Raw genomic sequence first — 26,506 nt, 5'->3', positions numbered from 1 at the left:
CCCGATGCAAATCGACTCATCTTTTACAAAATATTCGAATTTAAAGGCACCAACATCCCTCCTAAGTCCATCTGTTTATCCCGGTTTCTCATCGTTGGAAGTAGTTAAGTCTGTTTACTTCTCGAACTCTTGAAAACTTTCTCGAGAAATTTCAAAGTCGAAAATTCTTCGAGCAGATTGATATTTAATTTTTCCTTTTTTCCTTTCTTTTTATTTATCTTTTTCTCTTTTTTGCGTTTGACTAAATTTTTTGACAAGTTAATAAAAAAAAGAAAAAGTAATCCACGTAATTATTTAATATACTTTCCCGGTTGATTTGCTCGATGATCATGATAGAAACATTTTCAAGCACTCTCTCTCTCTCTCTCCCTTTCTCTCTCTCTCTCTCTCTCTATGTAGGAACATTTCTCGAGTTAGAGAGATAAACAGAGAGAAAGAGAGAGAGAGAGAGAGAGAGAGAAACTACTCTCATCCACGATTACAGAGAAGTATCCTCTCGAATCGTGATACAACTAACCACGTAACCAAATGATCATACTATTCCAAGAAGACGCATGTGTGTGTACATATAGTATTCGTGTGTATATATGCAAGCAGGTGCAACCAGATTCAACGTATACTCTCCACCTCCTTTATCGCCCTTCCTAATGCTTCTCTCTATGCACTGAAGAGACAAACGGTACTCCTTAATAATGCACAAAACCGATTTACGGATCAAAGGGCTGCCATACGGCGGAAGTGGATCCGATTAATCTGTTCAAGATCGATATATGGAAATACCATTGGAATGATCAAAACCTGTAACCGTGTTAACTATGCATCAATTTATTTATTTATATTTCTCTCTCTCTCTCTCTCTCTCTCTCTCTCTATATATATATATATATATCTCTCTCATATATATATATATATATGTATGTATCTTTTACTTTGTAATTTTACTTTTATTGATATTTTTATTAATTTTTATTTATATCAATATTTATTTTGTTGAACACAATATATCAAATAGAAACGAACAAATAACATTTCATTCTGCGGGACATATCAACCAATCATAAGCACGCTATAAAAGATATACCGTAATATATTGAAAAAAAAAAAGATTTCTCTTTACACTACGCTTTCTGTGCATTCCTGCTTTACGTGGAAATGGTCCTGGCTGTCGGATTATATCCGAACTTTTTTCCAACTAGCCCTTCCAGGCCAGTAGTCAAACGTCGAATATAGTCGAACAGTTACCATTCTACTCTCTCTCTCTCCTCTCTCTGTGTCTCTACGAGTTTTTATCCCCTTTCTCATTCTATCTCGGTACTTCTATCCTTTTACTCTTTGCATTGGCTCACTGCTATTGCCATTGTTATTGTTGTTTCGAGATATTAACGGCTTGTCTGTAAAGCGCTCAATGCGTTTCTATTCTCCCTCTTTCTCTTTCTCTCTCTCTCTCTAGATCGTTTTTCATTAGCCAACCTTTTTCTAGCAAACAGAGAAAAAGAGATCAATATCGTGAAACAATTTTATTAACAAAAAAGAGAGACAAAAAGAGAAAAAGAGAAAGAGAGAGAGAGCATGCGATAAAAGGATACAGAGAGACAGAGAAGAGATTTTATTTTATTTTTTAAACTCGTATAATCCAACGATAAATTATTCTCCCTTTCTTCACTCTTGCTATCTGTTGCAGGTCACCGTTGATCTCGGAAAGGATGCGGAATTTCAGTGTTCCGTAACCGGTCGACCGCTTCCCGTAATTTCTTGGGCGAAGGACGGACTTCCTGTGAGGGAAGGCTCATCCGGTAGAACGAAAATCACTGAGAATGGTGGCTCGACCTTACATATATCTTCGATCGTCAGGGACGACAAGGGAATGTATCAATGCTTCGCTAAGAATGATTACGAGATGGTACAGGCTACTGCGGAATTACGTTTGGGTGGTAAGTTCGTAAAATGAAAAAAAGAAAGAAAAAAGAAGAGAAAGAAAAAAAGAACATTTCTTCCATGAGTATTATCAATTAGAATTTATTAAAAAGAATTTCTGCGATATAAACATTTTCTCGTCAGAAGTTTGATTATCTCGCGTACTTACAACGAGTTAAGTCGTTTTAATCGTCGGGTTATTAATTCGATGATGCAGCGAAGGAAAAAGAAAAAAAGGAAAGAAGTAAAGAAAGTCGTCATAGAATTTCGCACGAAACATATCGAAATTTGGTGTTAAAGATGAAAAGAGAGAAAGGGGGAAAGGGGGAGGAGGGGAGGTAGTTAAATAAGAAGAAAACACCGTGTTGATTTATACGCTAGAAATATCTTATTTTCTCGGAGAACCCGGAGAACGGCCGATTATCCTTTCTGAGATATCGCGAGACAGTGAAAAACGTTGGGCCGCGTGCACGGATATTATTTTTGGAGGAGCTTTAAAGTAAAGCCATTACAGACATAACGTTCATGAAAGTAGAGAAAGACGGAGAGAGAGAGAGAAAAAGAGAGAGAAAAAGAGAGAGAGAGAGAGAGAGAGAGAGAGGTGAAAGGAAGTAGGTGGTAAAGAAAGAAGAAGAAGGAGAAGGAGGAGGAGGAAGAAAAGGAGGAAGAAAAGGAGGAGGAAAAGGGGGTGAAGGAGGGGGAGAAGGAAGAGGAGGATTGCTGAGGCCAACCTCAAGCGAGTAAGACGGATTAGCGTGCATAAGCGGGTGCTCGTAACCCAGCGCGCAACTTTGGCAAGTTTTATGAAAGTTCTTTGTAGAAATAATAAGGGTAAATCGAGGCTATCGCTTGGGTTCACTATTAACCAACAACGGAAGACTCTATTACGAAACTTTTGTCTCACCTTTTCTCTCAACGTTGTCTTCATCGTCGTCTTTTGAAAAAGAGAAAGAAAAATAGAGGGAAAGAGAGAGCGATAAACTTTGCTTAAAATCAAGAATAAGAGAAAGAAAGAATCGGTTCTTTTCTTTTTTTACTTTTTTTTTCTTTTGTTAAACTCTCTTTTTGTCTTTACTTCGTCGTATGTTTTTTTAATAGTATATTATAAGTATTTCACGATGTGATCAAATAGATATTCCAATTGTTTATCTCAGTATCAAACGGATCAATCTTCATATATTCAATTGTTCGATATTTATAATTACAATCAATTATTCTAATATTAATTAATAAACTGATAATGTACATTAATAAATTTATATGTATATTTAATGATGAAAATATATATTCTCTCTCTCTCTCTCTCTCTCTCTCTCTCCCTTGGGATAATTCTGGAACTTCATGGAACGAAAAAAAAAATTAATGACGAACGATTGATCGATCGAACGCGTATAAAAAAAGAAGGAAAAGAAGAAATCGAAGATTGTAATCTCTCTTCCTTTCTTCTTCTCTATAATGTTCTTTTCCTTTTGCCTTTTTTCTTTTCCCTGTCCTTCTTTCTTTTTAATTTAATATCTCGATCGATTCTCACAGAATTTTTCTGTACGTAGACGCAATTTAAATCGAACAGAACAGAATAGAACCGAACCGAACCGAACCGAACCGATTCAAACCGATCCGAACCGATCGAAGTCGAACGCATAACAAACGCTTCGTTATTTCGAGGTTGTCCGCGAGATTCAGTATTAAATTTCTGTCTTTGAATTCCGGGTACCTCATTAAAGGTACGTGCTCGAATACGCCGGAGTCTTTTTCTTCGTCGTATTTTTCTCCCTTTTTCTCTCTCTCTTTCGCTCTCATTCGTCGTCAATTGAGAGAAAGGCATCCCCTTACATTCACCCTCGCGCCACTATTTTTCTTCCTTCGGTTAGAGAACTTAAACGCAAACGTAAACGCACACGCAGACGCATATACTGAAGATATCTGTGGGGTAAACTCCTCTCTGTTAATAGACGGTACCGAATTCTTTTATTGCTTCCACGAAGGCGTTCTCGATCTTATCGTCTTCGTTGTTGAGTTTTCCTTATTCTCGCGTTATAAGACGAGTGGAGCCAGACGACGACGACAACGACGACGACGACGACGACTACGACGACTACGACGTTGAAGTAGAAGTAGAAGAAGAAGAGGAAGAAAAAGAAGGTTGGTGGTGGCGGCGACTGAAAGAATGAGGAAAGAAAATGGTGGGAGAAGGAGAAAAGCCTTGGTAGAAGGTAGAAAACAAAAAAGGACGCTTAACGAGGGCGATGCATAATGGAGAAACGAGGAATCCACTGGCTTGCCCTGCTGTGAAATAAATACATTCCATTTGTCTTAGTCACCGTCTAAGAAAAGAGATAGAGAGATAAAGAAAGAGGAAGAGAGAGAGAGAGAGAGAGAGGAAATCTCTATACGTATATGTGTATTTGTTGCATGGAATAAGACGGAAGGTTGATAAAAGCACGAGCCAAAATGGTGCGCGCGCCCACGTATATACTTAGAAAGAAGAAGAGAGTGTAAAAAGAGTTGGCGCGAAAATTCGAGAAATAAGGGAAATATTCCTTTCGCTGTAGAGCCACTACTCTTAACGTGATGTAATCCATTATCTTAAACGTACATAGTCGTCGTCGCTCGACCGTCTGTAACTTGAAAAACGTTGGGAACACAGGCAATTGCGTGTATGTGTTCAAGATGGTTTTTCACATACGTATGTATTATATACATATGTCTGTGTGCGTATACGTATAGCGAGAAAGAGAGAAAATGCTTGAGATATCGAGCCACATTTCTTACGACGTTCTCACTTTTCTATTTCTCTATCTCTCTTTCTCTTTCTTTCTCTTTACCTCTTTCTCTCTTCCATTTCCTTGCTTTTCACGTGGACCAGTTACTACAATGCTTGAGAAAAGTTTTCTAAAACTTTTTAAAGGGATACCTAAACGGTAGAAAAACGTTTACGCTTATGACACTTTTCTATCGATCACCCGACTAAGTTTTTTTTTCCCCTCCACTCAATCCCTTTCGCCATTCGATTATTTCCTCTTCCTTCGTTTTTTATCGAACAACCAAAAAGGATCTCAAGCTGCTTTCTCCGCTAAGAAATTTTTATCCTTTACCTTCGAAAGTGTCCCCAAAGGCGTTCTCTCATCCCATTTGCGAGAGCACTTTTGCTTTGTACGAGTTGGAATAATTGACTCGATAGTAATCCTCTTAGCTTGGACAAGAAAAGGAAAAAAAAAGAAAAAGAAAAAAGATAGAAAGAAGAAAAATATAAGTGAAAGGAAAGTCCACTATCGCGAATCCTCGGGTCGAAGAAAATGTTCGATTTAAATGCGATTCTCTTCGTTTGTTTCGTCGATTATTACTCGTTTTTAATTAGGTCAATGATATTTAAATTTAAATATAGCGCCTGTAGATAAGCATCACTTTATACATCTTTGATGTATGCGAATACTTAGCAATTTATTAACCCCTTAATATATACAATCCGTTCGTACAAATACGTAATACGGGAACGATGTCTATACAGGCGCTAAAAAAAAAGAAAAAAATAAATGAGAATAATTGAATAAATGAATGAATGAATGAATGAATGAATGAATGAGTGAGTGAATGAGTGAATGAAAAATTTTATCCAAAAGAAAATCAAATACGAAACAATTTAAATCCAGTCACGTATATACATAATAATAATCATTCATCAAACTTTCATGTCACGTTCGTATTTCGTCGTTTATATCATTTTACATATTTTAAATGTCTCGAAATCAGAGATCCAATAATTTGGATATTAATCGTTGAACGAATATCGTACGTTCGTTCGTTCATTTGCTTCTCTTCATTTCTCTCTTCGCCATTTCTTCTCTCTCTTCTTTCAAATTGTCTCTTTTATTTTTTCTGCTCCTTTTTTTCTTTCTTTCGTTAAACCCTAAAATAAATCAAGCGACGCGTACAGAGCATACCTTTGGCTTCTGGCACGCTTCCCGTTTTATTTACATCACATGCTATGCCCTTTTTCCCACGGTGCATCGAATAGAACGGTAAATAACGCTTCGCGAAGCCCGCGAAATCATCGAATCGTAAATCGAAATACAGGCTAAACGGACCGGTGCATCGACCTTGTTATCCATCCATATAATACATTCCTACGCACTCTCCCTATATATATGTGTGTGTGTGTGTGTGTGTGTGTGTATACATATACACATACACACATGTATATACGAGTACTATATACATATATAAAGTATAAAGCCGCGTCCAAAGCAGTGATATCGCATAAAACGATTTTCTCTAACTACGAAGCTAATCGCATAAATCATACGTTCATCGAACGATCCAACCCCAAAATGTTTGTATCGGTGGTAACTGTAGTTTCCCTCGCTTCATTAAAATCTCTTTTTGTCGAAATAATACCCTTGCAGCGAGCTTGACTTATTTTTATCTTTTTTTCTCAGAAGATAATAATAATAATTAATAATTAAAAATGACCACCGATTTCGTTCGAATAATCGATAAACATATGTTATATTATAATAGTAGGCTGTTACTGGTCCATAGGGGCGTGGCTATACTAGCAATAGGACATTTTGATTTACACCGTAAGCAAACAGGGGTCCTCTAGTCTCTCTCTCTCTCTCTCTCTCTCTCTCTCTCGATCTTGATCTCGATCTCGATCTCCCTCTCTCTCTCTCTCTGTCTCTCTCAGTCTCTCTCTCTCTCTCTCTCTCTCTCTCTCTCTCTCTCTCTTGCTCTCGGGTTATTGTCAGCTCTATAATTTGGGGTTAATTCACTAGGCGGCACTCCGGTTCAGGCGTCAAACCACAGATCGATAGTTCTGGCCGCGTACAGGGGCTTGTCATGTAAATGTTGCGTGCATAATACTCCGCCTTGCGGCGATCCAGAACCCATTTCCATATCGTATCGTCCTACCTTTGGCACCTGCCCCAGGTAAACCCTACTCTCTCTACATTTCTGCGACCTGTTCATCGTTATTCTAATAAAAAAAGCCTCCCAACATCATAGATGTCATATTTAAAATTCGAAACATCGTTCCGTTCGTTTTATTTTTGTTAATAAAAACTTTTTACGAGTCCGATCGTTTTCTTTGGCTTCGTTACATTTTCTTTTTATTTTATAGCTACCAAAGAATATCTCTTTTCGTATATTTATTTTTATATACTTTTTCTTCTCTTTTCTATTCTCTCTGTCGTACAGATCGATATGAATAGTGACGGTCTCTCTTTCTCTCTCTCTCTTTTCACAGATGCGGCCCCGCAGCTTCTCTACAAATTCATCGAGCAGACCATTCAACCAGGTCCCTCTGTTTCCTTGAAATGCATTGCCACGGGAAATCCGACGCCGCATTTTTCCTGGACTTTGGACGGTTTTCCTTTACCTCAAAACGACAGGTAACTTTCTTCGAGCTTCTTCTTCTTCTTCTTCTTCTGTTGATTTTTTGATTTTTCTTCATAAAGTGTAAAAAAAGATGACTGTTCGAAGGTTAATAGATCTAGAATGTTAACTAAAAAAAGAACAACGATTTCTTTATCATCTTCGAAGGGAACAACGTTTACTGCACGAAAAATTTATCGAGAAAACGTTATATACACACAATTATTCGCGGTCATTAAGCGCCCGGGGGTATTACGATCGGCGGAAAATCAGAACCGCCGCCGTGCTTCCCTTCAGGATGCAGATTCCGTGGAAACGGATACGACCCTGCGGGCTTCGATTCTCTGAACCAATTGAGAGGAAAATTACCAATCGACCGCCACGGACGAAACTTTTTAAACCTGTCCCGTTATTTATCATGGAGGAAGGTCGTATATGATGGACATTTTTTAAAACGTCGTTCCGACGTTTCTCACTTTCTTTTTTTATTAATTAATTAACCAACCTACGGACCCCTCATCCCATCCTCAAGTACCACTTAACAATCACATTGTTCTTTTTCTTTTTCTTATTATTCATCGAATTCGTATTTTTTTTTTTCGTTTTTTTAATGGTTCATTCCTTTTATTGTCTTTTTCTCTTTTCTTTACTTTCAGGTTCATGATAGGACAATACGTGACGGTACACGGTGATGTGATATCTCACGTTAACATAAGCGCTGTACACGTTGAAGACGGCGGTGAGTATCGGTGTTCCGCCGTAAATCGGGTGGCTAAGGCTCATCACTCCGCTCGTCTCAACATTTATGGTTTGCCGCACGTACGTCCTATGGGTAACTACGCGGCTGTAGCTGGTGAGACCACGATCATCAAGTGTCCGGTCGCTGGTTTTCCGATCGCCAGTATCCAGTGGGAAAAGGGTACGTTCGTATAATCAAGGATTTTCCTCAAAATATCATTTGATAGTTTTAAATAATCTCGAGAAATTATTTTCTTCAAATTTGTTTGACTCGTTTCAAATTGACGGACATATATCTGTTTTGTTTCATTTTTTTGCGCCTGAAAATAGGCAACGTTTGTATAGTGTCGATAATGCAGCTCGCGATTTTTATCTCTTTGATATTTTAGCCCCTGTACGTAGATTATCTCTTCGTACAGGATCGTATGAACTGGTTATATACTCGAAAGGGACTCAACAAAATTTTTTAATACTCTTATAAATATAATTATCAAACTATTAGAAATAATTTAATAATCAAATATATATATATATACACGCGCGAAAAGTAGTAAAAATAAAATCAAAGTAATGAAACTTATTTGTTCGAATATAAAGATCTCAACGAAGAACGACATATCGATTGCAATAAAATCTCGAGAATCGAGTACGTAGTATGATAGACAGATAGATAGATATACAGATAAATAGGTAGATAAATAGGTAGATAAATAGGTAAATAGATATGTACCACACTGCAAGCAATACGGCGTTAAAGTTCTCTCTATGTGAGAACGTATCGATGTTGGATAAAGTTTTCTTGAGAAACTCAAGAGCTCAAAAACATATATACATACATACGTACATTTATGTAAAACGTATAGAGGGCTCGCGGCCTTTTCTCAGTTAGGTAAAAGTAAAGATCAAGCGATCGAAAGTTTGAAATTCCACTTATTGTTAGAATTTTCTTACACTTTCGAACTTGAAAAATTTTGATTGTATAACTCTTTCTCTCTTTTTCTTTCTCTGTCTCTCTCTCCCTCTCTCTCTCTCTCTCTCTCTCTCTCTCTCTCTCTCCCTCTCTTCTTTCTTTCTTGAATTTAATAACGTTCACGATTCCTCATAATGAAAATGCATTCCATTCATTTCCACGTAGGTAAATTAAACGGGGCATGAACTAAATGAAAGATTTAAAATACTCTCACAGCACGATTTCATGGCGCAAGGTTTAGGGTGAATAAATAAGGTTCACTATAAGGCCACGGGTGGTTCGGTCATAAATTTAAGAAGGTAGGAAGATAAATGAAATTTTGTGAAGAATGAAAAATACAGAAAGAGGATGAGACTTGTTGGCATCGCTTTCGATGTCGGTACCTCTAAAAGAACTTTTTTTCTCTCTCTCTCTCTCTCTCTCTCTCTCTTTCTCTTTTTCTTTTATATAAAAGCACCGAACTTTAGCCATTTCTTCTCGTAACGATCAACCGAACTTGTAAAAAGTTCTCGTATCTTTATGAACATCTAGTAGAAATGAGTAAGAGTTAATCTTCCGCGTTTGAAAGATTCATTGACGATTCTGTTAAATACAAATATAATCGATAAACGATAAAACGTATATAATCATAGAGATATTTTAATCGTAATTATTGAACAGTCGTATCTACAAAAAAAAAAATATTACAAACGAATTTAATATTTATTCTTAAAGACGGACAAATTCTACCGACGAGTCGTAGACAGGAGGTATCTCCAAATGGGACATTGATTCTTCATCGAGTCGACAGTGCTACAGATCGTGGTGCATACACCTGCACAGCAAAGAACAAACAAGGTCGATCGGATTCGCAAACAGTGCACATCGAAGTTAAAGGTAAACGATTCTTATATCTTGTTTTCTTTCTTTCGATCGTCCTCGATTTAATCTACGAGAGATAATATCGAAGAACGATGTTGTCTCGTTAGAAAATAACATAATAAAACGAATTTTTGCATTATCTTATTTATTCGCCAGGATTTTCTTTAATCCTTTTCTGAAATGGAAACGGAAATGTAGAAGTCGTCCGATTTGTGGTTCAACAAAACGTTGTTTTAATACCCACTTAAAACGTTGCCTTTTTCCATCTCCTTCGTAATTATCCTATGTTTTCCTAGGTAGATCCGTATTATTTTAACGACTTTAGTTTTCTCTCTCTCTCTCTCTCTCTCTCTCTCTCTCTCTCTCTCTCTCTCTCTCTCAAAGCTAGAGATAGATAGATAGATAGATAGATAGATAGATAGATAGATAGATAGACAGATAGAGAAGAGAGAAACTAAAAGATCGTTCTCGATGTTCAAGGAACACGGAAGTAGGGTCTTTAATTTAAAATCAATATAACCACTTTTATATCTTCTTCGTTGAACGTGATTTCAAAAATGAAATCCTTTCGTCCTTTTATCTAATCAACTTAAATATAAACCAACGTTGTAGATATATCTACAGATTCTTTCGTTCCATTATAAGATTTTATCTTATAAATCGTATCGTTATATAATCGTTAAAAAGACAGCATCGTGTTTCGATCGATCTCGATATGTAACGACGTATGTAATAATCATTCTTTTCAGATTCGTCCTTTAATTAATTATTAATCGATTAAACGCAGGTATTATACGATCATTACGATATACTATGAAAAATGTTGATCAGAATGATATTATTAACGATATTGACAGGACTTAACAGCCTCGTGGCTAAGAAAGATCTTTGATAAAAAGTTTCGTTGATTCGTATAATTTGCAGTACCACCTAAAATCGATCCGTTTAGCTTTCCCGACAATCCCCAAGAAGGTTCACGGGTACACGTGACCTGTGTGGTCAGCGAAGGCGATTCACCCTTGAAGATTACTTGGCTGAAGGATGGAAAGCCACTCAAGTTGAAGGAAGCAACGACCCATCAATTTGGCGACTTCGATCTAGCATTGAGGATACAAAGAGCGTCAACAGCTCATAACGGCAACTATACATGCGTGGCGAGCAACGAAGCTGCTAAAACGTCTCGCACAGCATCCCTAAAGGTTCATGGTACGCAGCGACGTCGCCAAACCCTTTTGAAAAATAGAAGCATATCCTTTTCCATTACTTTCGTACCTACCATACCTACTTAAAATGATACTTTTAGGAGAATCTTTTTCACTTGCAGGAAGGTATTATCTATTTTTGGGACTTATTTCTAATTTTCACGCGTTGATTTTCTTTTAATTATATTGATATTTTTTAATGTTTTTTTTTTTACGTTAAATATTATATATCTTCTTATATCAAAAAATACATATTCTAATCGGAAGGGATATATCGTTTAGAAAGAATTTTGGGATATGTTTTATAGGACTCCGAACGTGTTAATCGTTTTTTTTTTTTTTTGATAGATTAAAGTGGGATCCTGATATTTACGAATTGATTTGATATATTTTTTATCTTTTTCGATACCAGAGAAGATATATATATATATATATGTTCGTGTGAATGAGATTAGGTTTCTCATTTAAAAAAAAAAAGTAGAAAAAACATTAAAGGAAAATAGTTTCACGTAGTTATCGTCCATGTAATTATTATACGCTTAATATCCTATCTCACAGAAATTGAAGATCTAAAAAGAATGGCACGTACGAGTTAATGACATCGCTCGGAAAATCGATTTTTGTCTCGATCGATTTCTAGTGGACTTTCGTTCGAACTTTCGCGGATTTAATAAACGTCCACGAGGTGATAGCTTCTCGCGACCCGAGTGGAATGTTAAAACGAACTTCTTCTTCTTCTTTTTCTTCTTTTTCTTCTTCTTCTTCTTCTTCTTCTTCTTCTTCTTCTTCTTCTTCAGAGACTCAAAGAAGCTCGTGTACTTCGTAACGCGGGTATAAACTTGATCGAAGATCGACCTAGACGATAATTTCGGAAGTTTTATAGAAGTTTACCTTGTTCACTTTCAGATTTTCTTAAGTTTACAATTTAATAATCGTCGAGGGAAAAAAAACAATATTATTCTATGTTTCAATCTAGTCAACGAACTTAGAAATAATTAAAAATGTCCAATTTGTATCCCCCGACGTTTTCTTCCAGCCCAATTACGAACTATTACCTATAATTTTCCATTCGATCTTCTTTTCGTTTTCTTTCTTTTCCTGTCTTTTTTTTTTTTTGTTAACAAAAATTTTCTAATTGATTATTAAATTTATTTTTCCCTTGAACATCAATCGTTAACACGAGATACATCCTCATATCTATTACCTTGATATTTCTTTTAAAGACATTTAAGAAAACTTGAATATAATTTCATTAGATTTTACTTTTTGTTTTGTTTTTTGTTGTTGTTGTAAAAGAGAGTAACGTTTGCTAGACGTTCGTTATTAATTTATCTTCCTCTTGAAGAGATCAATCGTTGACACGGTTCATCCTCAGGCGGAGAATTTTTTTTCTTTTAACCACCTCTCGAGCCCCTTCGTCAACCCCTTCGTACGTACGCATAATCTCTCCTTTTCTCCACGTGTTTGCAACCCTCTCGCAAGCATTAAAATCCTCTCTTTACAGACGAGAACAAATCAGTGTGAACTGAACGAACAAAACTTTGTCCGATGAGCAAACATATATACCAACATGCATACATATATACACACATACATACATACATACATACATACATACATACATAAATACATACACAGATATATATTCGTACGTACATATGTAATATGAACGAACGAATGGCTTAAGGGTGATTTCCACGTCACGTGTTGCGCCGACAAGGGAGCCAAAACAGGCAGCAACCCTCTGTGATTCCTATCCTACGATTATACATCGGTACTTTTTACATATGTAGATATATATATATATGTGTGTGTGTGTGTATAGTACGTTTCGTCTGCAAGCTCGTTCATCTCCTGTCCCCCTCTCCAAAAAAAGGAAGAAAAAAAAAAGAAAAAAGGGAAAGGAATAAAATAAAACGAGAATATCGCGCTTGTGCTTTGCGACATGTCCAACGAACGGACCGACAGGAAAATATATTTTTCTTTTATTTTTTTCAAGGCGAACCTTCAAAGGTACAATGACGGTCAAAGGTCGGTCGTATTTTTTAACGATCTCTTTCTTTCTTTTTCTTTTTTTTTTTTGAATATCTCATTTTTTTACAATTCTTTTACTATTATTTCTTTTTTTTCTTTCTTCAATAGACGAGTATATTATTTATTTGTTGAATTGTTTCGTAATAAGAAAGTTTCGTAATAAATGTCATTAATAATAACTTTGTAAATAAGGAATTCGTTTATTATGATAAAATATATGAATTAACTCAATGCTTGTCTAATTGTAAGATCAAGAAGATGCAACGTATTTCATTGTAACGATGTAAACGTTGCTCCAAGTCTTGAAAGCTTGACTGCAAAGAGACAATAGAATGGCAACGTGTATATACTCCTTCGAGAGTAGACAACGTCTTCTCTAAAACACGACGACGATGCTGCACAAGCGTTTCTCGTTAATCGTTTTGTCCTGAACGTTCTAATCGCGTTGCATCGCGCTTATTATTCGCCTGGGCTGAAACTACGTAACTAAACTGATTCTCCGTTGTGGTTCGTAAAACAATGGGAGATATATTTTTTGTCGTTTTTCTTGAGGTTAACAAAGATTAAATTCTTGCTGTGTATAATACTTATAAAGATATTATACATTCAAAGGAATAAGAGTCACAAGAGAAACTGAATATTTTAATGGAAAATGCATATATATATGTATATATATATATCTTCAAATGGATTTAATAATTCCATTTGGTTCGTTACAATTTGAACATTTTTTATTCGTTGGTTATCAGCCATATCGATAATCAGCTGTTTTTGACAGCTCTCACATTGCGATGCAACAACGCGTTTGAATGGGTTTTAAAAGGATAAAATAGAGAAAACAGAGATACAGTGAACGATCTTGAAAAGATAAAACGAATATTTTTATAAAAGCTCTTGGCGAAGAAAGAGAAAGAAAAAAAACAGAAGAAAAAGAAACAGGAGAAAAAATGAAAGAAAAGAACAAATCCATTTCTTCGCATATTTTATGCAGCGAAAATTCAGAGCACTTTGCTCGATCCGTAAATGAGTTCAGTCAGTATTTCATAAAATGTTTAAATATTTTTGTGAGCGACTGTATACACTCGAAATTGAAGGAAGAGATGTTTTCCTGAGTGTTCCGTTTCTCATGTCTCATCTTGTATTGCCAACATGCAGGTAGACTACGGATCTCTTTGAGTATTACTCACGTACTAACGTTGCTCCATCTTCTTCCCTCCTACGGTTTCTCAATTATTCTCAAACAACTGCCACGTTCTGTTCTAATACCCCCCGGGTAGGAGTCATCTCGAGCTTAGTATTATATCCCTCGCGTGAACCAACGAGGCAAGTTATTATCGTCCATCTACTACGACGCTACATTCGGCCTTCCAGTACCCTCGGGTTAACTTTGGCTTCGTCGAAAAGTCTCAGTCGCGTGTCTGACCATAGAAAATCGTCGTTTCAACGCTCGATCTATGGATAGACTCTTCCGAAGAAATATAAAATAAAAATTTGTTCGAAAAATAAGATCTTCTATTTTCTATACGAGTCGTTTCTATTTCTTATTCGAATTCGTCATTCCTTGATAATGTCGTAATACAAAAAATTGTTAATTTTCGTATCCATCAATTTGACGTACATTCGTTTCAAGAAAAATTCAAATAAAAAGTATTCAACTTGATACTTCCAAGAGTCAGTTTACCACTTTATATAAGAATGAGATTGATTGTATGAGGATGAGCATTCTTGATCTTCATCGTTCATGCAGTCCAAAGTTTATTCGTTTAGAAATATTGATATAGAATTTAGAAACGTCTTATATACATATACATTATTATATAAGTGAACACTTGAACGTTTAGGAAGCTTGAAAGGAAGAAAGTATTTGACAATCCATTCCGTAAGTTCTCCTCTCTCATGCTCCCTTTTACACGTCCGACACATCCTACACATGTCACCGACGACAAATTTGGCTGGCGGCGTCGCCGAATATCATAGGTGAAATAAAGTTTTCCTCGGCGAAAGTTGCTGCAACGAGTAACTGAGGTAGACGAGCGGAAACACGAAGGATTTCTCTGTCTCTCTCTCTCTCTCTCATTCTCTGTCTCTCTCTTTCTCTCTCTCTCGCGCGCGCACACACACTCACTCACTCACTCTTTCTCTGTAACTTTAGAACAGAGAAAGATAGAGAGAAAGAGAGAGATGCATTTTCTAGAACAATGTTCCTAAACGAACGACTTTTGACACTGGCACTTTTCCGTTCCACGATTTTACCCGAGATCAACGTGTCCGGTAAGGTCTATGATAGAAGGAACACGTGAAATATTTGAAAGATAAACCAATATAATCCGAGTTATTACGTATTACCACGGACAACATTATCAACGTCAACGTTGGAGCGCAAAGCATCAAAAGTGCATATGAAAATTCTCGAAGATGGACAACAAAGGAGATACACGAGATTAAAATGATAAAGCTTTGGGAGAAGACACTCTACGTCCTCGACTATAGAGACCTCGAAATAGAGACAAGGAAAGGAGAGATAGAAAAAATAAAAAATAACAAAATAACAAAAAAAATACCAGAGAGAAAAGAAAAAACGAGACCATCACTAGGCTGTCTCTTTTTTTTCTGTGCAGTTCCACCCACGATAGCTCCATTTAGCTTTAACAAGGATCTCTCGGAGGGTGTTCGAGCACAGGTGACCTGCATGATCGAGAAAGGCGATCCGCCGTTCACGATCATCTGGTCGAAGGATGGTGAACCGATTGGCAGTTCAGGTACAGCTGCTTTCGGGAATACCGGGATAACGGCTCCCAGACACTCACAGACACCCGCGGGGCTGCGTGTAACCAGCATTGACGTCCATTCCAGTTCCATAGTTATCGACCGCGTCACCGCAGAACACACAGGAAACTATACTTGCCTGGCTCGCAATTCGGTCGCCGAGGTCGTCTGGACGGCCGAATTGGTCGTTCGTGGTAAAGTAGCCGAGACGAAAGAACAAGAAAATTTAGATTGAAAAAAATATATGTGTATATACATACCTGCACCAAAAAAGAAAACAGAAAAAAAGAATAATAGCCGCCATGTTTCTTCTTCACCTCGAGGCAGGATAAATTAGCACTTGGATTGATATATAATATGCACATTTCGATTTCGCACTCGGCTATCTTCTTCTTCTTCTTCTTCTTCTTCTTCTTGATTAATTAATTAATTAATTAACGTTCACCGATTGGCACTTTCTTCAGTTTTTCATTTCTTTTAATCGTTGGATTAATTCTTGCACATCACTTGGCAGAGAGCAGCGCACTTCTTCCTGTCTTCGTGTATCACTCGTATTTTAGTCGATAGATCCACCACTTTTTGCAGCCTCAGCAATCAGCAACAGCAGCAGCAGCAGCAGCAGCAGCAGCAGCAGCAGCAGCAGCAGCAGCAGCTAGCCGCAGTACCAAATTGATATAGCATGACCTTTTTATTATTATTATTATTATTATTATTATTATTATTATTATTATTATTATTATTATCATTGTTCACGCTAGCTAGGGCTGCAAAAAAATTGACTTTTTTATTGGCTTGATTCATAAATAAGAGTATCATGCGCAAAGAAAAGAAAAGAAAAAAAGAAAAGAAGATAATGCGATGCACATTTACATACATTTATGAATCAATCTAATATTATCTTAACAATAGATTCGTTGGCTTTGCATCCTCCAGGGATTTGTAGATGAGGATATTATAAAAAAGAAAGGGAAGATTTACTCCCCTAAAAACATTTGCAGAATAACAAATTCGTTTACTCTCGAGCAGGAGAATTCTTTCGATGGGAAATAAATCTTGCGTGGGAGAATTCTAATCCACGTGATTTTTTGCAAGCCTTTTATTTTTCAAGGATGAAGGCTGAAAGATCTGGGAGGGGGGAAGGAGGGTGGGAATAAGAGGGTGGTCATAGATAGATAGACGATATATCCGTTTCTCTATTATCCGGATATTCGTAAATATTCAGAACACGAATTTTGATACCGGCTAGTAGAACGGCATTGCCGTTGAACCGATAGCACGTTCATCCGGATAAACGTAGCACTAGAATTCTTCTTTCGAGACAACTCGTATATAGTACGATTGTAGCAGCAGCAGCAGCAGCAGCAACCGCAGCAGCAGCAGCAGCAGCAACAACAGCCACGCAACAGCCAGAAAGCACCAAAAGCACTTGAGCACAGCATAATATGTATATGCATATATATATATATATATACATATATATAAATATATATATATATATATATATACATGTATATATAGAGATGAGAGAGCGTTTCACCGTCGGTGGTCACCGTAACTTGTGTATTTCGCACACACATAGAACACATTCACGCACACTCACCTCGCACATCCTAAAATCGCACATTACCTTATCTATCCTCTTATATTCTCATCCAAAGGTCACCGCGATTCTACTGAAGACAAGAACCTCGATGAGACTTCATCGAGATCGCGGTGTCCTTCAAAAAAGCATTAAGAAAGATGATATTGCATGAAAGGCCAAAATCCTTACCTCCTATCGTCATTCATCCCATCTATTCATCCCCGTTTTCCCTTTCTTCCCACTTTATATATCCTTCAAATTGCCGTAAAGTTAGGCTTCGCCGTAGAAATGATTTCGACTCGTAAATTTCTTCTTCGATGTTTAAGCCGATGAAAATTTAGCAAAATTGCGTGATACGTAGGTATATCACATTTTACTTCGGGTACGATGCACACGCACATATCTGCACTCACATGCTGGTTTTCTTTTTCTTCTTTTTCTTTTTTTTTTTCTTTCTTTCTTTCCTTTTTTATTTACCTACTTTGTTCCATTCTGTTTCGTTTAGTCTTCTCACGCAGATGTCGATAGACATCTTCTTTACTCTTTTTTTTTTTTCTTTTTTTTTCTATTGAAACGCAAGTGCACAGCACTGTATCACCGCATCGTCGAACGTTGGTGTCTGCACAGCACTGATATCTTCCTTTTCCCAAGAGAGAAAAAGAGAAAACAAAGTAATACACAAAATATACATATACATATATATATATATGTGTGTGTGTGTGTGTATGTTTGTGTGTATGAGTATATATAAAGAGAAAGAGATCGTACGATCGATTAAACTACCTTTCTCCCGTGTCACGAGTACACCGTTTTCCACATTTTCTCGTCGACTCAAACATACCTTTTTCTTTCTCCCCTTCCCTCCCAAGTCCCGGCTCACCCCAACTCGTTCTTTTCCGACTCCCAAACGCACTAGAAATTTTATTTCGCGAGAGCGAGAGACATTGCTCTAGAGGGTATCGTAAATATTAATCGATCGCCGTTTAAATTTCTCGTCGACATCGATAGAACTCTCGATCTCTCTATCTCTCTCTCTCTCTCTCTCTCTTTCTATCTCTCTTTCTCTTTCTCTCTCTCTCTCTCTCTCTCATTATTTCCTCTTTTTTCTATCGTTTGTTTTATTTCTCTTACGCTAAAGTAGGAAATTGCTGTAAGCCCGATCAAAGAGAATTTCTAGCTCTTGCCTCGACCCTATAAGCTTCGCCGGAAACATGAGGTTTCTTCAAAATTATTTCGTTTTTAAAAGAAAAGAAAAAAATGAAAGAATAAGGAAAAAGGAAAAACAGAGAGGAAAGAAATTTTTTTGAATAACCTCACGTTTCAATCGGTATGTCGATGTAATCGATTAACGACAGATCTCTTTATTTATTTAATCGTAATCAGTGCCACCACGTTGGGTAATGGAACCTCAAGATGTTCGTGCGTCAGAAGGAATGTCAAGGTTGGTCCTTCATTGTCACGCCGAAGGATTTCCACCACCTGCTATTACCTGGCGTAGAGCAACAGGGAAAAAACCAGGAAATTATTACGACATCGCCAGTCACGAACACACTCAAGATCTGAGAATACACTCAAATGGTTCACTCGTCTTTGGTCGAGTACAAGAGGATCACGAGGGATTTTATTTGTGCGAAGCTCTCAATGGTATCGGTGCTGGATTGAGCAAAGTTGTCTACTTAACTGTCAATGGTGAGATAAGTAATACTTCGATAAATAATGCTATCGATTTCTTTCTCTAATCAATTCTTTTTTTGCTGATATTAATGCTCTGATAATAATGACACCGATAACTCATGAAAAAAGAAAAAGAAAAGCAAAGGAAAATAATATATACAGAATTAATTCATTTTTATATAGTGTTAGGAGAATAATTAAATTAAAAAAAAAAAAAAAATAGAGTAGAAGAAAAAAGATAGTAGATTAATATGAAATAACAGTTTTAGAGTCTGTTTAATAGTTGAAATCACACATTGTTTGAGTTCGTATTGAGGTAAATCAAATTAATAAATATTTCTATCTGTAATAAACAAATTATTTTATGCGAAACAATGGATAATGTTAATACTTGTTTAACGTACGTAATAGTTCCTGCACATTTCGTTGAAAAACATCGTAATCAAACTGCGAGACTCGGTTCAAATGCGTCGCTCCGTTGCGAGGCCAAGGGCGATCATCCCCTAAAGATAAGCTGGCGAAAGGGTGGCCTTCAAATAGAACCAGCTCTTTCCGACTATCGCTACAACATCAAGGAAGAGAACACCACCGATGGTCTTATCAGTGTGCTTGGTTTCGCAAGCACCAGCAGAGAGGACAGCGGTAGATATTTTTGCATTGCTACCAATGCCTATGGGCGAGATGAAACTACCATTCATCTTTATATACAGGGTAAGTTCATATTATTCTATGTATTCTATTGCTCTCGTGTATCTCTAAAATCATAGTAGAATATACTCAAAAGGAAAAGAATACAATTTTGTTTACTATTGATGGAATAGATTTTGAAAAAATTGCATTAAAAATCATAGTGATTCTACGAAAAATAATAAATAAATAAAATTTGTTTAGATTGTAAATCTTTATTTTCTCGTACGATCGTTTATTGTTATTATTATTATTATATTATTATATTATTATTAGTTATATCATAATATTCAAAGAGAACACCCTGTATACGTTATTTGAAAGTTAATCCTCTCGCATGTGTCACTTTTCTCAATAATAATTATTTTTCAAACGAATATTCGTGAATTCATGAATCGATTAACGTTGCCTTCAGCGACATTTTTAATTATTATACAAAGTGCAAGCATGTGTAATGTATATGCGAATATATGATCGATCGTAATGTTTATAGCCGGTTCAAAGAGAGATGGTTAATTTGCAGCAAACTTGCAAATAATAGATATACATCGTTTTCACATTGAAAACAAACAAGATACTAACTCGTGAAAAAAAATCTAATTAATCTGACGTAAGATGTTTCTTTGCATAAAAACACTTTGCAGTCTCGTGTATGTAAATACACATACGTTCATTTCTCAAAGTTAAAAGTAACGATAAAATAAGAATATCTTTTTTATTTGTTATTTTTATAAAACGAAGCAACTCGTTGATAGAAAAAAAAAAGGAAAAAGAGAAGAAGAAAAGTAAACGTAAAAAAAAAAAAGAAAACTGTCCTCGGCAAACTTTATTAAAAGCGAGTCCGAGCTTCTAGCAATATCCGTAGTTAAATTAACTTGTCATCTCGAAGAACGATCTATCGACGAATCTATCGTTTTCTATAGATAATGAGAAAAGTGAAATAACGTGAGAATTTAATACAATAATACTCTTACATGGTTTTAATATAATATAATGAAAAAAAAATATATATATACATATATATATACGTTCTAGACATTGATTAAAGGATAAATCATTTATTTAATTAAAGAATCCTTAAATTAATGTTGAAAGTGCAAATGTTATAGAGCGTCTCTGTTATTATTTATTATAATTTATCTTCACGTTAAACGTACACAGAACCGCCGGACTTTCCTCGAAACCTCCACGTGATCGAGAAAGGAAGTCGTTACATCAAAATTGGATGGACGACCAGCCAAGATGGCAACAGCCCGATTACACAATACATTATCGAGTACAAGACGGACTCCGGCGAGTATAAAGCTCTTTTCATTCGAGTATATACCATCTCGATCGAGATTTCGCGTCCCTCGAACGATCGATTTTTCTCTTCTTTTTTCAGAAGTCTGGCACGATCATACCTTTCATACGACTGTACCAGGATCCAAAGCTTATGGTCATGTAAGCGGTCTTCGACCAGCTGTCACTTATCAATTTCGCGTTTACGCAGAGAACGAGCTCGGCAGAAGTCAAGCTAGCGACGTAGGTATCACCGCATGATAATATCAGCGGTGTTAATATTCTTAAAAAGCAGATAGATTTATAAATAATTAATTTTTTTATCAATTTATTTAAGTGTATTCAAGTTCCATGTTAAATTGCTAATCACAGCGCAAGATATATTGTAATATTTTTTTTTTAAATGCTGATGAACACACGACTGATGTTTTATATATATATCTATGTATAGTATTATATATGTATAGTATACAGAGATAAGCGGATGTCCTTTTCATTATGAGTGGACGACAGGGAATGACACGTCCTTTAATCCTACCGTGTCTTATCCAAGGCCCCCCTGGTACCTTTCAGATTTTAGACGCGACGACAGATGGGGAAAGACCAGGAGGCCCTCCGAGAAACCTCAAGGTGGAACCCGTCAGCTCGACCGAGTTTAATGTCACCTGGGATCCACCTGATCATGATTTATGGAATGGGGAAATTCTCGGTTATCACGTTGGATACAAGGAGCACCGGTAATCACGAGCGAACCAATTCTTATTATTTTCAAATATTATACGAACGAGCTATGTGATTCATCATTTATTGTTGTTATTATTATTATGAGTATTATTATTATTATTATTATTATTATCATCATCATCATCATCACTATTACTATTAACAACTCTTAATATCTCTATGAAAAATTGTTAAACACAGATTTCGTAAGTTGCATATGTCGTAAACATAAAATTTATTTTTGTTGGTAATTATTCATCTTAATATCATATTTAAAACTGATATTTAATTACATATATCTATTGAAAATAATTATTATGATAAATATTCGAGGCTTTTACTTCGATTTGATTTAGTTTGGCAGCCGAACAGTACACTTACAGAACAGTCGAAAGAAGAATTTCAACAGCCAGTGTGGCGTTAGGCTTGGCAAGGACCTCTTTGCCAGGTCGTCAATACCAATTGACGAATTTAAAGAAATTCACCCGGTACAGTGTAGTGGTACAAGCCTACAATACTCTCGGACAAGGACCAGTAACACCAGAAGTCGTTGCTACCACTCTCGAGGATGGTAAGCCATAGAACGTTGTTTTTACTTTGAATATATTTCTTATTCCAACGTAAAATACGTCGATATTAAAATCGACAATACGATTATTATCATTATTATTGCCATTGTTGTTGTTAATATGGTGTCGTCTAGCGTAAAATTCTTCATTGTTTGGAGAAAATAAATTTTCTCGTCTAGACTCTCTTATTTTCATCACGATTTCGAGAGGCCTCAAAGATTCATGAGAAAAGAATAATGCTCACGCTTTGCAGCCTATCGCGAGTTTCGTAATGCATACAAACCACTGCCTGTCGACGCTCGGCTAAATAATAAATTCAAACCGGTGGTTGAAACGGTCGGCTGCCCGCGCCAGAGAAAGATAAAACGAGAGAGAGAGAGAGAGAGAGAGAGAGATCGAGTGATCCACTTGCGAATAACTTTTCTTTAATCCGTAGCAAGGTTGAATGCGATACGCCGCTTAAATTTCTCGAGTACTTTTCGTTCTTTCATCGTCCAGGCCGGATAAACATTCCACCTCTTGGCAAAAGTCAATCCCGTACTTTGCGTGCATTAAGCATTTGGGAAGTTAGCTTCAGAGAGACAGAGAGAGGGAGAGAAAGAGAGAGAGTTGGACTGGAAAGTGGAGTGAAATAAATTAAAGGAATATCAATAACAACAATAAAGGCTTAACAAGCTTTGAAAGTTTTACGCGTATTCGTAATAAAGAAAGCGTGTAAGAGTTAATATTGGACTTGTTTTTATGATCGTTTTAGAGAAGGAATAGGATTTATTATTCTTTTGCAGTACCAAGTAAGCCACCTCAGGACGTAAGATGTACGGCATTGTCCTCGCAATCGTTGCAACTCTCATGGGACCCACCGTCGGATTCCAGTTTGAATGGCATTCTGAAGGGCTACAAAGTGATGTGGGAGAACATGGACTCTCTAACGGAATCTAGCAAGTCCGAAATGAAGATCACTACTGCCCTGACCGTAGTGATACATAGCCTCGAAAAATATACGAATTATTCGGTCCAAGCGTTGGCCTTTACCAGAGCTGGCGATGGAGTTGCCTCTGCGCCACTTTACTGTGTCACCGAAGAAGACTTCCCCGAAGTCCCAGCCGGTGTCAAGGCCGTTGCTAGTTCAGCCACATCCATCATCGTCTCTTGGTTACCACCACTAAGGAGCAACGGCAATATCACTTCGTACAACGTTCATATCCGTAGCGTTGGGGCTGACAGCAAGTGGTTTAGGCGAGCCATCTCACCCCATCAAACTAGTTACCAAGCTGAGAATTTACATAAAAGGAATCAGTATGAGTTCAGTATAGCTGCTATCACGTCGGTCGGTGAGGGACCAAAGACTCCGTTGATTACTGTCTCGCCATCGAGCGAAGGTAAATATTTTATTTGTCCTTTAGTTTTTTCCCGATAGGATTGATGTTACGATCAATGTATTACGATCTATGAAAAATGGGATTAACAGCATGAACGTTGAACTTTCGCAGTTCGAGCTGCAATTTATTCGTTCGGTGTGGTCCTCATCGTTCCTTGGAAACAAGACGTTACTTTATCTTGTCAGAGCGTTGGCAAGCCGGAACCTTCGGTGATCTGGAAACAATGGGGTCAAATGGTGAAATCGTCCGCGAGAATATCCATGCTGCCAGACGGTTCTTTACAGATCACGGAGCTACACAGAGAGGACAGCGGGAATTATACTTGTTTCGTTGAAAATCGTCATGGTTCCGATCAAATAACTCATCGTTTGACCGTACAAGGTATACTTGCATTAACATCCAATGAATTTTCTTTTACGCTAGCCTCATTATCGTTCGTTAGTAACTTTACCAAGGGTTGGTCACGTGCCAAGTCCTTTAACATCTTCTACTCGAGCGAGTTAATAAATTGGATCTCGGTAAAGAAAATTAAAATGAACTTTTGCCTCGAAGGTAGACCATTAGAAGCGCTTTTTTCGAGTCTTCCTTCGTTTAGAAAATCGAGTTTTATCTAGAGAAACCCTTACTACTCGCGTCATAAAAATTGGATCGGATTCGCGTCATTTAAGGTCTCTATGCGTTTCTCGTCTCTGTTCTTTTCTTTTCTTTTTTTCCCCTTTCCCACTTATCCTCCCTCTCCTTTTCTCTCTTTTCTTCTTTTTTTTCCAGTTCCTCCGGCAGCACCACTTTTACACGCCACCAGCGCGACAAGTAATTCGATAAACGTTCAGTGGAAGAACGGAGACGATGGCGGTGCTCCGATAAGAGGCTACATCCTCCACTATAAACGAGAATCCGGCGAATGGGAAGAGGTCAAAGTGTCTCATAAGATGAGCAGCTTCGTACTGTCTCGTCTTTGGTGTGGCAATGATTATCAAATGTATCTGACGGCGTACAATCGAATTGGTATGGGCTCGCCCAGCGAAATTGTCAAAGCCAGAACGGAAGGTTCAAAGCCAGAAGATTCGCCTGGTAGCTCCGATAAGTTTATCACCGTCAACGTATCCTGGATCACGCTTCATCTTAGCACCTGGAACGACGGTGGCTGTCCTATAACTTACTTCGAATTGGAGTTTCGAAAGAATGGAGAGGATATTTGGACTTTAGTTTCCAGCAACATCGAGGTATCATTAATTCTCGTCGATTCGTCCTTCTTATCTCGCTTGGATTCCTCTTAATCTTTTCATTTTCTCTCCTAGGTACAGAAGACTTATACTTTGAGCGAGTTACAGCCTGGTACGACCTATGACATACGTATACGAGCACACAACAATGCTGGTTCCTCGGTCGTCGAATACAAAGTGACGACCTTACAACTACACGTTAGCTCGACGGTAGCAACGATCGAGATCGATCACTTTATACCACAGCATACGCCGGTATACTCGGACCTAAAATTGATCGTTCCTCTGATACTGAGCTCTTTAGCTGTTATCGCTGCAGCAGGTGCTGTATTTTACTGTTTTCGGAAACGTAAGTATACCACGTCCCCAGAACGTAATGTTATTACGAGGACAAGCGCATCGTTTAATTTTTAGTATCGATCGTAGGTTCTTTCATGGGTGATATGGGTAGCCTACACGATGCTCAAACTGCTGCGGCATTGGACAATAAACAGAATATGGAACAACGAGAACAGTATTATGCCACCGTCAGAAAACCTCTGCGTTCTCCGATACGTGAAATGGCCACGTTAGAAAAAATTCCAGGTGAGTTAAGACGATGGACCTGAGATCGTGTGTGATATATCTCTTTCTATTCGATCGAATTTCTAATGATTTGTAGAATATTCGGAGGACATCTATCCGTATGCCACATTCCAATTGGAGGAAAGTGTTCCCGCAGGAGGCGACAGCCGTTGCAATTCAGCAGCACCGCTCCAGACCTTCGTTTATCACGATCCTCGCCTGTCTACTGCCGATACTCTACAATTAAGAGAGGTATCGTCCGGTTCATTGATTCCACCTTCCATCCTCTCGTCGCTTTTCGTTCGTTCACCATCATCATGCATCTTCACACCGAGGCATCGTCGTACGACACTCGCGATACACACAGTGCACACTGCATGTACGAAAATGACAAAAATCGATGCGTCCGAATACATCGACGGTGCTCTTCTTATTTTTCCCTTCTTTTTACTTTCGCTGATCGGACGATCGATCCGATCGTTCGTTCTCCAATTGTCAGACTTTTGCGCTAGAAAAACGCTGCGGAAAAAAATATCGCTTCAGCATGCGGCACTGCGGCTTCCACCAACAGAGTCTGGCCTCGTAAGCCTTTATTTTTTTTCTTTCTTTCTATCTTTCTTTCTTTCCTTCTTTCTTTTTATATTTCTTTCTATCTTTCTTCCTTTCTTCCTTCCTTCCTTTCTTTCTATCTTTCTTTCTCTCTTTCTTTCTTTCTTTCTTTCTTTCTATCTCTCTTTCTTTTTTTCCTTTCTTTCTTTCTCCTTTCTTTTTCTTCTTTCTTTCATTCTTTTCTTGCGGTATCCGTCAGGATAAACAGACTGAAGCTCTCTACCTCTACCTCCTAAGTTCCGTAATAAATTGCGTGAACGGTAGACTAGAGGTTCACGAGCAAAGAAGTAAAAATAGCCCAACGATCGTTGCGACTGCTGGTCCCACCTTGCTTCGTTTTCGCAGCTGTCCTGATTA

The 26,506-nt window shown here is 37.4% G+C and overlaps 1 protein-coding gene across 9 annotated transcripts in view; it reads left to right on the top strand.

The window, feature by feature from the left end:
* LOC127070428 (cell adhesion molecule Dscam2-like) overlaps positions 1–26,506 on the top strand; it is a 191,560-nt gene that overhangs the window by 161,546 nt on the left and 3,508 nt on the right. For 7 of the 9 annotated variants that reach the window (XR_007784511.1, XM_051008382.1, XM_051008379.1 and 4 more), the window contains exons 8-24: positions 1,682–1,931; positions 7,160–7,304; positions 7,944–8,206; positions 9,710–9,871; positions 15,711–16,052; positions 18,824–19,129; positions 19,526–19,825; positions 20,963–21,094; positions 21,186–21,325; positions 21,656–21,819; positions 22,162–22,376; positions 23,160–23,753; positions 23,865–24,134; positions 24,522–24,976; positions 25,052–25,325; positions 25,391–25,561; positions 25,638–25,792. Coding sequence is in view for 8 of the 9 variants with exons in the window: in XM_051008382.1 (XP_050864339.1) it covers positions 1,682–1,931; positions 7,160–7,304; positions 7,944–8,206; positions 9,710–9,871; positions 15,711–16,052; positions 18,824–19,129; positions 19,526–19,825; positions 20,963–21,094; positions 21,186–21,325; positions 21,656–21,819; positions 22,162–22,376; positions 23,160–23,753; positions 23,865–24,134; positions 24,522–24,976; positions 25,052–25,325; positions 25,391–25,561; positions 25,638–25,792 (4,338 nt within the window). In the remaining variant the exon portion in view is untranslated. Of the gene's footprint in view, positions 1–1,681; positions 1,932–7,159; positions 7,305–7,943; positions 8,207–9,709; positions 9,872–10,780; positions 11,063–15,710; positions 16,053–18,823; positions 19,130–19,525; positions 19,826–20,962; positions 21,095–21,185; positions 21,326–21,655; positions 21,820–22,161; positions 22,377–23,159; positions 23,754–23,864; positions 24,135–24,521; positions 24,977–25,051; positions 25,326–25,390; positions 25,562–25,637; positions 25,793–26,506 lie in introns of all 9 variants that reach the window. The other 2 variants (XM_051008380.1, XM_051008383.1) reach the window with 2 other exon arrangements.

The sequence above is a fragment of the Vespula vulgaris genome, chromosome 18 (assembly GCF_905475345.1).
Source record: "Vespula vulgaris chromosome 18, iyVesVulg1.1, whole genome shotgun sequence".
In the NCBI taxonomy this organism is placed as follows: Eukaryota; Metazoa; Arthropoda; class Insecta; order Hymenoptera; family Vespidae; genus Vespula; species Vespula vulgaris.
Note: the sequence above shows the minus strand (reverse complement) of the source record. Positions and strands in the feature narration are given on the sequence as shown.